The 15,595-nt window shown below is 56.8% G+C and overlaps 2 protein-coding genes across 2 annotated transcripts; both read left to right on the top strand.

The window, feature by feature from the left end:
• The first annotated feature begins 1,536 nt into the window (after positions 1–1,536).
• On the top strand, positions 1,537–13,210 carry IQCN (IQ motif containing N). The gene is made up of 4 exons (XM_024767588.1): positions 1,537–1,945; positions 3,484–5,465; positions 6,501–6,659; positions 12,253–13,210. The coding sequence occupies exons 1-4, from the start codon at positions 1,903–1,905 to the stop codon at positions 13,144–13,146; spliced, it is 3,078 nt and encodes a 1,025-aa protein (XP_024623356.1). The 5' UTR covers positions 1,537–1,902; the 3' UTR covers positions 13,147–13,210.
• LOC112414887 (uncharacterized) lies at positions 8,957–11,752 on the top strand. Its single transcript, XM_024767589.1, has one exon. It carries the CDS (start codon positions 9,062–9,064, stop codon positions 10,184–10,186), a length of 1,125 nt encoding a protein of 374 aa, XP_024623357.1. The 5' UTR covers positions 8,957–9,061; the 3' UTR covers positions 10,187–11,752.
• Positions 13,211–15,595: the final 2,385 nt, after the last annotated feature.

The following is a 15,595-nucleotide window of genomic DNA, read 5'->3' as shown; positions in this document are numbered from 1 at the left end:
ATGTCCTATAATTGGAATAACCAATCTGTCCTCTTTTATGTTCAGCTTCTTTCACTCAAAACAATGTATGTGAGATTTCTCTATAGTGCTGACCTCATTCTCATTGATGTGTTGAACGGGTATAAATAAGTCAGTATTTCTATTCCTATTCGTTCATATTAACATATTGATGATACACTTGGTATTCATTATTCTGTTGATGGGCATTTGGGTGCTTTCTGGTTTGGGGTGAGTATAAACACTTGGACCTCTTGAGTATATTTGTCAGGGTGGAATTGTTGAGTTCCCTTCAAGATATGGATCGTTTCTGCAAGTGGTTGTGACATAGTCACCTTTTAAATTTTAGCCATTCTTGTGGGTCTGGACACCATTTCTAATGGCTGGATAGTATACCACTGTATGAATAGTCAATTGATTAATTTAAACCACCATCTGGGTTGTTTCCAGTTTTGACTCTTCTAAAAAGTATAGAGATGAACATCCTTGAGTACTTTTCTTTATGCACTTGTAACTGCCCCCTAGCAATCACCTTTTTGGTTATTTCCAGTTTTGTTTTTAGGTACAAAATAACACTGGATATATGTAAAATAGATAACCAACAAGGGCCTACAGTACAGCACAGGGAACTATACTGAATACCTTGTAATAACCTATAACAGAAGAGAATGTAAAAAAGGAACATATATGTATATATATTTATGTATGTATAACTGAATCACTTCTCTATACACCTGAAACTAAGACAGCATTGTAAATCAACTATATTTCAATAAAAATTAAAAAAAAAAACCCCACTGGAATAGACTTCCTTGCACATTCATCTTTTTTTTTTTTTTTTTTAAATCCTAAAACGTGTGTATGGGGGAGATTCACTGACAATTGTAGCAGAAGTGCCAGTTCTTAAAAAAATTAATTAAGTTATTTATTTTTGGGTGCATTGGGTCTTAGTTACTGCACACGGGCTTTCTCTAGTTGTGGCGAGCGGGGTCTACTCTTTGTTGCGGTGTGCAGGCTTCTCACTGCGATGGCTTCTCTTGTTGTGGAGCACAGGCTCTAGGCACACGGGCTTCAGTAGCTGTGGCATGCGGGCTCAGTAGTTGTGGCTCGCGGGCTCTAGAGCGCAGACTCAGTAGTTGTGGCGTACGGGCTTAGCTGCTCCGCAGCATATGGGATCTTCCCGGACCAGGGCTCGAACCCATGTCTCCTGCATTGGCAGGCAGATTCTTAACCACTGTGCCACCAGGGAAGCCCAGAAGTGCCTTGTTTTTGTTTTTTTTAAAAAAAGATGTTGTGGGTAGGAGTTTATTAATTAATTAATTTATTTTTGCTGTGTTGCGTCTTCGTTTCTGTGCGAGGGCTCTCTCTAGTTGTGGCAAGCGGGGGCCACTCTTCATCGCAGTGTGCGGGCCTCTCACTATGGCGGCCTCTCTTGTTGCAGAGCACAGGCTCCAGACGCGCAGGCTCAGTAGTTGTGGCTCACGGGCCCAGTTGCTCCGCACCATGTGGGATCCTCCCAGACCAGGGCTCGAACGCGTGTCCCCTGCATCAGCAGGCAGATTCTCAACCACTGTGCCACCAGGGAAGCCCCAGAAGTGCCAATTTTTGATGGTGGCTTTATCCTACCCTTTGGCCTAACTGGTATTTCTCTAGTTTTACCTCTGAATGAGTGAGATTTGCAAAGAGAAAAAAAAAAAAAAGTTGTATTTTTTTTTTAAAAAGAATTTAGTTTTTTTGCTTTTAACATCTCTTTTCGTTTTGGTCTTGGGGACAGAGCCAACCCAGGGCAGTGTAGCTGCACAATGCATGGGATGAAGGGATGAAGGCTGCTTCCTCTTGCAAGCTGGCTTCTGAGATTGCACCTTCTCTTCCTGCTTTTCCTCCAGGTCTGTGACCCTCCAAGGTATGAAGTCTGACTGGTCCAGCCAGAAGGGGGTACTTCTGCAAAGTAAGTGTCTTATGCTCCAGGTTATACATCAGGGCTGCTTGACAGTGTCTGAACTCTCTCTGCATCAAAGTACTTCTTTTTCTTTTTCTTTTTTAACAGCAGATGGACTAAGATTTATTTATTTACTTAACATTAACATTTAAAAAGATTTCATTTACCTCAGCAACTTGAAAGACAATTGAGTGTACTATTAAAACACTTGAAATCCAGAGACCAGAAAGATCCCAGCGCCATTCTGGAGGTGGCGTGAAGATCTGTGCCAGGCCTCCAACCTAGGCTAGGCTCTGCCATGAAACTGAGACAACCTAAAGATAAGACAGCCTTGGCCTCGTTCCCACTGGGAGACAGCCCTAACTGCTCATGAGTAAGAGAGAGCTAGATTGTACTGAGGACTGGTTCCTCATGAGTCATCAGGAAGGTCAGTTGGTTCTGTCTTCAGCAGGTAGTCAAAGTACTTCTGAAAGCCAGTCATCCCCTCATTCTTCCCTCTACCACCCTTCCGTCTGTCATTTATCTATCCATCATCTACGTTATCCCCCATTCATTCACCGATCCATCCAGCCATTCATCAGTCCACCTCCTATTCATCGATCTCTTTACCAATTCCTTCAGCTTTCTTCATTCACACACATTTATCTACTCAGGTTTCATCCATCCATCTGCCCACTCATCTATCCTCCCTCCCTCCATCTATCCATATATCCCGCCACCCACCCACCCATCCACGCATCTATCCATCCACCCACCTACTCATCTATCCATCCATCCATTCCTCCATCCACCCACACATCCATCCATTTATCTGTTTACTCACTCATCCATCCGTTCATCCATCCATCCAGGTGTCCATTTCCTTATTTACTTATCTGTTCATCAATTCACTCGTCAACTTCATTTACTCATCCATTTACAACCTTACCCTTCATCCATTCCTCCAGCCCATCCAGCATTCATTCGTCCACTGATTTATCCCTTCAGTGTCTAGCCATGAGACCATCTATCCATCCAACTTTCAGTCCACTCATCCACTCACTTAATGGTCAAGCTAGCCACCCAGCCAATACCTGTTCAAAACTTGGAGCCAAGCCCTGTGACTGAGATAGGGCCCCAGAAGTGACTCAGACTTGGTTCCCACCCTCTAGGAATTCACAGTTGATGGAGAAAAGCAAATAATAACACCAGGCGCACGCACACACGAACAGGATATTTCCAAAATACTGTGATCAATGCTGTACTCACAGTATGTTCCAGGTACAGAGGAAGGTCGAAAAGCAGATAGGTGGCCAGACATTCAGGTGAGAACATGCCCTGTGTGCTGGTGTTGAAGTAACCACAGGGTGATGAGGGAGACATGGGTACCAAAGGCCACCTGGGCGTGTGGCTGGGAGAGAGAGGGCCCGCAGAGGAGAGGAGGAAGATTGCAAGGTGCCAGGAGCAAGAAGATGTAAGTTCTGGGGTGAGTGCCTGCCCCAGCCAGGAGGCCTCGTGTGTACATGACACTGCTCCCTGACCACTTACTTCCCTATAACCCCCCACAGGCAGAGCTGAGCCGCCTAGGAACCAAGACAATGCAGCAAGCGACACAGCTACAGGTGTCACCCAGTGGGCAGAGCTCCTATCAGCCGTCCCCAACCTTCAAGACAAAGTGGGGACACTGCGTCTGCAGCTACAGGTGTCACCCAGTGGGAAGAGCTCCTATCAGCCCGTCCCCAATCTCCAAGGCAAAGCAGGGACACTGCATCCACAGCCCCGGCATGAGCCACGTGCATCCAAGGAGACCCTTCTGCAACAGCCAGACAAGGACAAGACGGTGGCTCATCATATCCCATGCCTCCGGGCTGTGATGGAGAGCCAGGCCTTCAGGAATGTCCTGGTGGACGAAATGGACATGATGCTGTCCCATGCAGCCACCCTCATCCAAGCCAACTGGAGGGGCTACCGGCTCCGGCAGAAGCTCATCTCTCAGGTGATGGTGACCAAGGCCATCCAGGAGGCCTGGCGACGCTTCAACACCAGGTGCCTCCTCCAGTCTGGCAAGACGGTGGAGAAAAAAGCGAAGGTGGAGGAGGGGGACATCCCTTACCACTCGCCCCAGCAGGTGCGGTTCCAGCATCTGGAAGAGGGCAAGTCCCTTCTGGCCCAGCCCACCTTGGTGAGCAAGGAGACCCAGTTTCCTTCCTCCAACGGCCTGGCCGCTTGTACCCACCAGCTGGCCTTGCTGCAGTCCCAGGGCGTGTCACAGCCGGGTACGTGCTCTGTCGGAGGCCCCAGCGTCGCCTTCCTTCCACACCAGACCGCTGCCATCAGACTTCCATGTCCTGCGAGTCCAGAGGCGAAGTGCCGCCCATGCCTGCTGACAAGAACCGTCAGAAATGCCTGCCTTGTCCACGGAGAGGGGGACACGAAGAAGACCGAGCAAGTAACCGCCAAAGCTAACAAGGCAGGAGCCCCGGGGCCACCACCATCCGGAAGATGTGCCCAGGCAGTTCAAGGACAGCTCAAGAGCCAGACCCAGGCCCACATGGAAGCAGAGGTCCTCGAAGGGCCACCACAGACAGGCCCAGCACCTGTGATAACCAAGACCCCAGCCCAGACGTGCCCACAAGCCACAGTGAGCAAGACCCCACCCCAGTCATGCCTAGCGGCCACGATGAACAAGATCCAATCCCAGCCGTGCCCAGTGCCCGCGATAATAACCAAAACCCCACCCCAGCCCTGCCCAGCGACCCCGGTGACCAAGACCTCAGTTCAAATGAGACCATCAGCCTCGATGACCAACACTTCACCCCGGACACGACCAGCAGCCATGATGGCCAAGACTCCACCCCAGTTATGCCTGTTGCCCTCAATGTTCAAGTCTCCAACGCAGACACGCCCTGCAGCCACGATGACCAAGGCCCCGCCCCAGACGTGTGCAGCGCTCGTGATGGCCAAGACCGCACCCCAGGTGCGCCTGGCAGCCACGATGACCAAGACCCCATCTCATCAGACACTCCAAGGCGTCTCGGTGACCAAAGGTCCTCCTGCCCAGACACGCCTGGCGGCCATGGTAACCAAGACCCCAGCTCAGTTACGCTCGGTAGCCACCATCCTCAGGACCCTGTGCCTGCCCCCTCCAGCAGCTGGAAATCTCAAACCTCCATCTTCAGCATTGGCGGCAGCTGGAATTCCCGACACCTCATCCCACACATGTCTAAGTGGACCAAAGGCCAAGGCTGTGGTGAACGCGAGGCAGGCAGCAGGGGTGACCACGGTCTCACCCCACTCGTACTTGACTAAGGGAAAAATGAAATGCTTCCCCCCATCACATCTGGGGGCTGGGGATCCCAAGGCTACAGCCAGGCCTCCGTCGGGAGGTGAGAAAATCAAGGACTTCTCCCAGAAACGGGTGAAAACAGAAACAGCATCTAACATCAGTGAGGCCGTGGAAGTGCCCGTGGTTTCGTCCTGGTCAAAAGTGGCGGAGGACGGGAGCAAGCAGGCACACCTGAGGATGGATGTCGTGAAGGCCCTATCCCAGGTATGTGAGCCTATAGAAACAGCTGTGGCACATCTGGGTACATGTCTGCCTCAGGCACAACCGGCCCCGTGTTCAACCACAGGCTCGCCCCAGGCACGTCTGCTGGCCGAGCCGACCAAGCCCCCGTCCTAGGCACATGTTTCTACCAAGCTGACCAAGGGCCCGTCCCAAGGACATCCACCCCCTGAGCTGACCACAGCCCTAGCCCAATCACATCTGTCCAAGGTGCAGTCCCAGGCACATCTGCCCACCGAGCTGACCCAGGCACAGTCCCAGACACATCTGGCCACAGAAACAGCCAAGGGCTTCCACGCAGCCCGCCAGGCCGCTGAGCTCAGCAGCAAGACCCAGTCCCAACCACTCCTAGTCAAGTTCAAGGCCTCCACCCAGCCCTGCCAGCACGTTGGCGCTCTGCCCCGAGCCAAGCCAGAGGACAGATTGACCCAGCTCCTGTCCCACAGCTACGTGCAGGGCAAGGCCACCCAGGGCCCACGCCAGGGAGCCTCTGAGAGCCAGAACACGCTGGTGCCTTTGCTGGCCTCTGCTGGACACACCACGTGCAATGTCGAATCCTGGGGGGACGGGGTGCAGCTGTCAACAAGCAGCCCAGCCCCGCCCTGCCAGGAGGAGCTGGCAGCCTCCCAGCTCGCTTCCCTATGTGCTGAGCTGGCTGCCCTGCTGGGCTCCCAGGAGAACCTCCGCGCCCTGCTGGCAAAAGCCCTCTCCCAGGGGGAAGTGAGGGCGGCTCTGGACCAGGCCCTGTCCAAAGAGGTCTCGGGAGCCACGATGGCCAAGGCCCTGCCCCAGGGCATCCTGGGCATGGCGCTGGTGAAGGCGCTGTCCTGGGGCAAGCTGGCCACCAGCCTGTCCTGCGCCCTGGCCCGGGGTGAGCTGCGGGCAGAGCTCACTAAGGCCATTCAGGGCAGACTGGCGGACGTGCTCAGCAAGGCCCTGATGGAGGGGGAGCGGGCCACCTTGAACCAGGCCCTGTGTCAGGGTGAGCTAGGCGCAGTCCTCAGCCAGTCTTTTTCTCAGGTGGCCCTGAGGTCTGGAGTCGTCCTTCTCAAGGCTGCCACGAAAACGGCGGGAAGCAGGGTGACTGTGATGCCGACCCCAGTGGAGGTGGACTGCAGGGGGAGCCCGTCGGCTGCATGGGGTCCCACCCTGGGCCCCATGAGACTACAGCCCAGCAAGGTCAGGGTTCACTGAGGTGGGGCCTCGGAGGGTTTCATCACAGGCTGGCCCTCCAGGCTCTTGGAAGAGGTGGGGGATGGAGCCATGCTCGGGGGGTCACCCTGCTCATCGGTGGTCTCTGTGGGCGCCTCCTTGACTGCTGGACTCCTTGACCCCTTGACCATTCATCAGTATCCCCTGATTGCTGCCCTGGACCCCACTCTGTCACAGGAGATGGGACCCAGCAGAGACACCCTAAATCTGTACCTGACCCCCAAGGTCCGTGAGGCAAATGTGTGCCTGCACCCAAGGGCTAGTGAACTGGCCTCAGATCTCAGTCCCATGGTGAGTGATGTGGACCCCAATTTGCCCAACTTGCCCCACCAGCAGCCGCCCCGCAGTCTATGGCAGCCACTCATTGCCAGTGGCGTGAGCCCAAGCATGAGCCGGCCATCATTGGCCAGTGGCAGCTTGACCCCAAGCGCCCACAATCCACACGAGGTCAGCAGGGCGGCCCCACGTCCATGGGCGTTGTCGGGGGAGGGCAGGGTAGTGGCACGGGGCAAGCTTCCCGGCACTACAGGTCGTGGGAGGGGCACCCGCTCCCACCAGTGTGCCGCCGCCTATGCGGGGTCGGCTTGCGGGTGTCATCCCTCCGGGGTCAGCAGGGTACCTCCCGGTGTGTGTCGACCCTCAGTGGCCAGAGGTCCACAACAGCCATCTATGGTCCCTGAGGAGACCATGCAGAGAACTCGGTCCCCAGATCATAAACGAGCCTCCATAGGCACTAGGGAGATGACCAACAAGGTGACCCCAAGTCCACCACATGCCTCCACGGTGAGCAAAACACAACCACAGGCTCCCAAGGCCTGTGTCATAACCCCAGATCTCCGGCCCGGCTCCATGGCTCCTAGTCATCGCTGGGCCCTCAACACTCAGGCTGATCCCAGTCTGTTCCAAGCCTCCCCAGGCAATAGGCTGGCACCCACCCTTCCCCGTACAGCCATCCCTGGGAAGGAGAAAAATCAAACACGGGGTACCATTTCCAGTGTTCACTGCCCACAGGAGCTGGTGACTAGCCATATACTTAATGAACTGGTGTCCACTTTGCCACAGGGTCCAGACAGTGACCTGGCCAGAAGCTTCTCCCAGGGCTCCACAGACTATGGCCCCAATGTGAGCAATTCCCAGAGCTCACCGCGCAGCTGCAGTTCACTCAGCCTTTCCACCAAGTCTGTGGCCAGCATGACCGCTGTTGACCTGGTGGGGGAGTAGTCCTGGGAAGCCAGCTTGGACAGGGAGCTTCATCTAGATCCTCTCCTCTCTGGGGTGCCTGTGGAGAGGTCCCAGGGGCCTGGGAACATGGAAGAGACTGAGAGAGCAGGCCATAGGCACATGACCCCAAACCTCCACGACCAGTCTCCTGCAGCCTCAGAACTGATCCCCATTCTGCATCACAGTTCAGTGGCCAGTCGCATGACCTTGAGTGTCCACTGGGGCTCAGATGATGAGGGAGATATGTCCTCAGGCCAAAGCTCCATGAATCTGAAGGAGAGCTTGTCCCAGAAACCCTATAGGACTGGGTTGACCAGAAGTCTGTCTTTGAGTAATGTGGTCCCTATGATCTATTGGCGGCCATCTGTGGCCGGTAGGTTGACCCCATGCCTATCCCAGCCTACAGTAGCCAGTAAGGTCTCCCCAGACCCAGACCAGCTCTCTATGGCCAGTAGAGTGATCGCCAGCCTATCTGTGCCATCTGTGGCCAGTAAGATGACTCCCACCCTAAACCAGACATCCAGGACCAATAGGGTGGCCCCTAGCCTAGCTCAGCCATTGGTGACTGATGGGGTGGTCCCCAGCTTTGCACAGCCATTAATGGCCTGTAGGGTGGCTCTCGGCCTAGCCCAGCCATCCATGGCCAGTGTGGTGGCCCCCAGCTTAGCCCAACCACCTGTGACTGGTAGGGTGGCCCTGGGCCTAGCCCAGCCATCTATGACCACTGGGGTGGCCCCCAGCCTTGCCCAGCCACCTGTGAACAGTGGGGTGGCCCCTAGCTTAGCCCAGCTGCCTGTGACTTGTGGGGGGACCCCCAGCCTAGCTCAGCCACGTGTGACCAGTGGGGTGGCCCCCAGCCTTGCCCAGACACCTGTGACCAGTGGGGTGGCCCTGAGCCTAGCCCAGCCATCTATGACCACCAGGGTGGCACCCAGCATTGTGCAGCCACCTGTGACCAGTGGGGTGGCCCCCAGCTTAGCCCAGCTGCCTGTGACTTGTGGCAGGGCCCTTAGCCCAAGCCAGCCACCTATGACTGATGGGATGGCCCCCAGCCTGGCCCAGCCATCTGTGGCTGGTGTGGTGTTCTCCAGCCTGGCCCAGCCATCTGTGGCAAGTAGGGGGATGCCCAGCCATCTGTGATTGGTGGTATGGGTTGTGCACTCTGTCAGCCAAGTTGGGCCCGTAGCGTGGGTTCAAGTCTACTGTCATCAAGGGTGAATGCAGTGGCTCCCAGTCAGCGTCATTCATCTTTTGCCATTGAAGTCACCTCGTGTGCGCCATATCTATCAGTGGCTAACAGCATGGGCCGGGGTCTGAGCCAGCCAACTGTGTCTACTAGGGTGGACCCATGTCAAGATCCTCTGATGGTTAGTGGGGTGACCCCAAATCCCCAGGCCCCTGAGTTCAGCAAGGTGGCCCTTGGGTTTCATCAGCCATCCAGTATTAGTGGGAGGCACCCAAGCATAACTGAACAGTCTGCTGTCACTGTTTCAGCTCCAAGTCTCTACCAGGCATCTGTGGCCAGTGGAGAGGACTCTTGTCTGGGCCAGGGAACTAGTATATCTCAGGGGATTCTGTTCAGGGGCATGGCTACAAGCATGTCCCAGGGCACCATGGCTGCTGGCATGCTTCCAAATGTGCCTCTGGGGACCTTGGCTGCTGGTATGTTCCTAAGTATGTCTCGGGTACCTATATCCCCTGGCACGTCAGGGAGTATGGGGTGGAGAAGTGTGGTGACTGGTATGGGCCCAAGCCAATCTCAAGTGACCGGGGGCATGGCCCCCATTACATCCTGGGCCTCTGTGGCTGGTGCCCCCTTGATTCATGAACCAGCCTCAGAGGTGGGACCTGGCTTCTCTCCAGCTTCAGCGCCCGGTGGATTGGATGTGAGTTCATCCAAGTTTTCCCTCACCATTGTGGGCCCCGGCATATCTCAGGTCAATGTCGATCTCCCAATATCTTTGGGCCAACAGTGTCCTTCTGTGCTTACAATCTCCAAATCCAGTTACCAACAAGCAGATGCTGTCAGCCAGGAGCCTGGGATGGGCATGGCCAGTGGTGTGGTGCCAGGTTCCGTAGCCAGTAGGATGACCACAGCTGTGGCCCCAGGTACTAGGGCCGGTGGTATGACCCCTAGTCTTTCCCCAGGGTCCATGATCAGGGGTGTGGGCCAGAGCCTTCCTCAAGGGTCCATGATGAGTTGTGTGGCCCCAGCCTTCCACCAGGTTATATGGTCAGTGGTGTGGTTCAGACCCTTCCCCCAGGGTTCGTGATCAGTGGCATGGGCCAGGGCCTTTCCCCAGGGTCCATAATCAATGGCATGGGCCAGGGCCTTTCCCCAGGGTCCGTGATCAGTGGCATGGGTCAGGGCCTTTCCCCAGGATCCGTGATCAGTGGCATGGGCCAGGGCCTTTCCCCAGGGTCCGTGATCAGTGGCATGGGCCAGGGCCTTTCCCCAGGGTCCGTGATCAGTGGCATGGGCCAGGGCCTTTCCCCAGGGTCCGTGATCAGTGGCATGGGCCAGGGCCTTTCCCCAGGGTCCGTGATCAGTGGCATGGGCCAGGGCCTTTCCCCAGGGTCTGTGATCAGTGGCATGGGTCAGGGCCTTCCTCCAGGTTCTGGGGCCAGTGGCATGGCCAGAACCCTGCCTCTGAGTTCTGTCACAACTGCAGTGTCCCCCAGCCTGAATGCAGCATCCGGTGCTGGTGGGAAGAGGCAAGGTCTCTCTGTAAGACCCTCAGCTAGTCTAACTGCTCCAAGCCTGCTCCTAGGTTCAGCGGCAAGTGGGGTGGGCTCAAGTATCCCCTCCTTGTCCTGTGGCCTCTAGTGTGGACCCAGCATCTATGCCTGGGGGACTGGATCAGAACCTAGTTCTGGAGTCCATGGCTAGTACAGCTGGTCCACTCTCCACAGTTGGAGGCGTGGCCCAGAGCCTGCCCCAGGGGTCCATGCTGATTGGGATCTCTCCTCGTCAATATCACGGAGCCCTGGTGGGAGAAGCGTCCACAGCCTCCTTCCAGGCATCCCGTACCCCTGGCCTGGCTCAAGCCCATCTCCGGGAAGCTAATGGCACAGCCAGGGGAGTGTGCCAAGTGCCTACAGTTCTGCAAAGAGCCTCACAGTTGAGCCAAGCTCTTGGGACGATGTCGTTTGAGACCACAGGCCACCAGACTGTGATAAAACCAGAGGACCTGGACAAGACTTTGCCCCAGGGGTCCATATCCAACTGGGAGTCCGAGGTCCTTGAGGCAACCCCGTGGATGTCCCATAGTCCCCTGGCAACTGACATCGACCACAGTCAAGAATTCCCTGCAGAGGATGAGACTCTTCCCAAAGACCAAATGTCGCTCTTGGAGGAGGTGGCTCCCAGCTAAGCTATGTCTATGACCAGTGGCATGGCCTCTGTCCCTCCACAGTCCCCGAGTTTTGCCAAGCACTCCATGGCCCGTGGTGGCACCCCAACTCTGCATCAGAGGTCAGCCAGCATTGGGGGGCCCCCAGTTCCCACCTTGTGACTGCTAGTGGGGTCCCCGGTGCGCAGACAGGGTCTGTCAAGGGCACTTTGGCTCATCAACAGACGTCAGTGTCTCACACTGTACCCCGGAGCCCCTCCATGGTTTATGTTGTGCCCCAGAGCCCCTTGGCTTATCAAAAGGCTTTGGAGGCTCACATTATACCCCAGAGCCCCTCGGTGGCTCACATGTCCCGGAGCCATTCCCATGGGACGATGGCTTCTACTGTCATCTCAGGGTCACCCAAGCTGGCCCATGGCAGTACCATGGCAACCGGTTTACACCCAGGGTCTGTGGCTGGGATGGGGACCCCAAGCACTTCCCGGAAGTCAGGGGCCACCAGCGTGGCCTCCCATGTGCCACTTCATCCACCCCTGGTTAGAGGGGTGGCATCTAGCGCGCTCCAGAAGCCAGTGTCCGGGGGTCTGATTCAGGATGGCCATGAGTCCCTTGGCCCTAGAAAATCCTTCAGGGCCATGCATGATGTCCCTTTCCCACAAATGCCGGACAATTCTGCGGCTGGGACTGGGCCTGCCCATCAGGAGCAGAAGGATGCCCCCAGGTCCTCACAGGAAGTTCCTAAACATTCCACAGGTGCACCGCTAGCCATAGCGCCAACAATCCACACTGGTGAGGTGGCACAACGGATGGTCTTCCCTAGGCTGAATCCGGGGGTTCGGAGGGTGTCTCTGGGCTATAAGTCTTCACCGAGTGGTTCCCGGCGGCCCCTTTTTAACCAGGAGTCGCCGCTGGTGTCTCGGAATTCCCTTAGCTCCGTGGTTCCTGCAGACAGTCACGGGGCATCCCTGACTCCCGCTCTACTCCAGGGTCCTGAGGACAATGGCGTGTCTGGCAGCCAAGCGTGGAACTCTGCCGTCCCCAGTGTAGCGGTCGGGCCCAGAAACGGCACTGCGGCCCCTGGTGGCGCGTGGGATGTCATGGCGGCGGTGGATCCCAGACAGCCGGGGGAGCTGGTGACGTCGTCGGCGCAGGCTGTGGAGGAGATAATCATCCACGCGGTGGTCATCATCCAGGCGTGTACACGTGGCTTCCTGGTGCGCCGTACCATCAAGGTGTGGCATCAGTGGGCCATCACCATCCAGGATGCCTGGCGTGGCTACCGTGCACGGCGGGACCTGGCCCGGCTCTGCAGAGCCGCCACAGTCATCCAGGCTGCGTGGCGAGGCTTCTGCATCCGCCGGAGCTGCACCCAGCAAATGCTGCTCCCAGGCCTGTGGGCTGAGACGGGCAGCGGGGCCAGGACCACGTCTGATCACCGCTGCTTCCAGTCCTGCCACCCACGTGTCTGTAGTCTCTGCCAGTCACTGAGCTCCGGGCTGGGGAGCCCACCCATCGTGGTGATGCTTGTGGGTTCCAGCTCCCGCACATGCCACATATGCGGCCATACCCTGCCCACCCGGGTGCTGCATGGCACGGGCCAGGGTGCTGCAGGCCAGGCCGGCATGCCACGGGGCTGCATCACCCGGTCAAACCCCCAGAGCACCTGGCAACCCCATCACCAGAGCAAGGCAGCCACGGCCATCCAGTCAGCCTGGAGGGGCTTCGCTGTACGCTGCCAGCTGAAGCGGCAGCAGTTAGCAGCCAAGATGCTTCAAGCCACCTGGCGCGGCCATTACACCCGGGCCTCTCTCACCACGGATGCGCTCTTGGGACCAGCGGCGTGGGACAACTCACAGCACGTGCAATGGCCAGGTGTCTAGGACCTTGGCTTACCAGTGGGGGAACACCAGGGGAGGAGCCATGTGGCTCTCTGGGTCTAATGAATAAAGCCCTCCACAGTCTGGGTCCTGGTCTACCTATGCTTACGGGGGTGTCTCAGGCATGGTGCGAGGGAAAATGAGAGGGATCTGGAACATCCTGGACAGGAGGGGCCCAAAACTTCCAACCATGCAGTTGGCACCTAGGGTCTGTGGCTGGGATGGGGACCCCAAGCCTTTCCCGGAGGTCAGGGCTGCCAGCGTGGCCTCATACGTACCATCATATTCATCCACGGCTAGCAGGGCAGAATCGTCGGTTCCAGATGGAGGTACTCCAGAAGCCAGTGTCTGGGGACCTGGCCTAGAATGGCCACCATGCGTCCCTTGGCCCTGGAAAATCCTACAGGTGCATGCATGGGTGCCTCATTCAGGAACTACTAGAGGGTTCCAGCCACATCCAGATTTGGGGGGATGCTGGGCCCAGCCCCAAGGGGCCCCAATCTGGGTGAGAGAGAGCCGTACAAAGACATCCCCAGCTGGTGGGATCAGGGACAGGGCAGAGAGGGAGAGAGGGGGCAGCCTGGCCAAGAGGAGGGGTAGAGGGGGGTGACAGCGTGGGTTTGGGGCAGCCATAGAGGGGGCATAGAGAGATGGGGGCTCCAGGGGGAACTAGAAGGGGCAGAGGGTGTCCTGAGGGGATAGGCAGAGTGTAAAGGCTTCAGGGTCATGAATCAGGAGGGTTTGTTAGGAGAGGTGGAGGGGTCCAAGTGGAGAGGCGGTCAGGAATGTCGCCCCTGGTGAACCGTAGCGCCCCCCAGAGGCCCTGCGTCCGGAAGCCCCGCCTCCGCCTCGCCCCTGAGCAGCTCCGCGCGCCGCCAGCAGGGGGGCGCACAGGTGTAAGGAGCAGGCACCTGGCCACACGCCTGCGCGGAGCCCGCAGTCCCCCCTCCCCACGCAGGAATGGCGGGCTCCCAGCTGCCGCAGCCGCTTCTGTTGCTGCTGCTGAAACCTGGTGGGGGTTCCGGAACTGCCAGTGTCACCTCTACAGGTAAGAACAGGTAAGAAGGAGATCCAGCTTCCAGGAAGCTGGAGGGGGCATATGGCCTAGCCACACACCTGGCATCTGGACTCCTCCCTTAGGCCACCCTGCTCTGGCACTCCATCCCTCCCCCCAAAAGGGCTCCTTCTCCCAGAAGCAAGGTGGGGAGGTCGTGAGAACAGTGGGAGCACCACCACCCTTCCCCCCCCACCCCCAGCCCTGAGGCTGCCAGTTCTGCCACTCCAGCGTAACCTGAGCCAGCGAGAGGCTGGTGAATGCCTCATACCCAGTTTGAGGTTCCGTTTCAAATCTCAGTTTTTCTTAGCCAGACCCCAAAGGGAGAAGTGTGAGGTCCCAGGACCATAGGGGTGTGGGCGGGAGAAGGGCTCACTTCCTGGTCACTGAGCATCTATGGCTCCCAGAAGAAGTTCTTGGCGCCTGACAATTTCTTTCTGCTCCCCTATAAGACAGTTCCCAGGGTGGAGAAGTCATCGCTCTCTCTGACCCATGTCCCAGCCCCAAACCTGGAATATCAGAGTGGAGGCCACCACACGTGAGACTCTTATAGCAGACAAGGGCTTCACTCAGAAGGCACCACATTTATCCCCATTTCATAGCTCTGGAAACCGAGGCTCAGGCAAGCCGAGTCTCCCAGCCTGTGCCAGACCCAGATTCGAACCAGCTGACTTGGCTCATGCCAGTCTCCTGGTTTAGGAGTCTCTGGGCAAAGCAAACTCCTGGCACAGTGCATAGAAACAGCCCCATTTTACCTTCTGGTCAACTCTCCAGCCGCTCATGAGTGTCTGCTCTGTGCCAGGCACTCAGTAGAGTTTATGTCCTCAACAACCTCCTCCTTGCAGGCCCACTAGTTTCCCTCAGTTTGCTTTAGAAGTTCAACTCCTCAGAGGTCTAGCTTGGCTTGGGGTCCACTGTGGCCCCTGAGTCATCTTCATTTCAGCAGATAACTCTTCTCATCTGTATTCTTCCTCAAATAATGGTGGGAGGCATTTTGGGGAGGCTGAACTCTTAGTCCTTTACTCCTTGGAGGTCTTTGAGGGGCCTTCTTCCCACTTTCCAGTCACCTGGGGCCAGACTCTCTACCATTCTGAGCCTCAGTTCCCCACCAGTAAAATGGGGATGAAGTCAGGCCAGCGCACCATGCCTCTTCTAGACTCATCTGTCATCCCCGTGGGGCCTGGGAAACTGGACAGAGAAACAGGGTCTGCATGTGGACCCTGCCCCCTCCTGGGGCCAGTGCCAGATATTATTTCTGCATTTCTCCTGCTTGGGGTGAGGCAGGGGAGGAAGCACAAAGATTGGTCCAGGGCAGAGTGGATGGGGTGGGGCAGGGAGTGGCTGATGAATGAACTTGCAAGCAGTTCAGGTGCCCAGCAGCCTGGAACTGGGAAGGAA

The sequence above is a fragment of the Neophocaena asiaeorientalis genome, unplaced genomic scaffold, assembly GCF_003031525.2.
Source record: "Neophocaena asiaeorientalis asiaeorientalis breed wild unplaced genomic scaffold, Neophocaena_asiaeorientalis_V1.1 scaffold87, whole genome shotgun sequence".
NCBI lineage: Eukaryota > Metazoa > Chordata > Mammalia > Artiodactyla > Phocoenidae > Neophocaena > Neophocaena asiaeorientalis.
The sequence above is the reverse complement of the archived record's forward strand: the minus strand, read 5'-3'. Positions and strand labels throughout refer to the sequence as shown.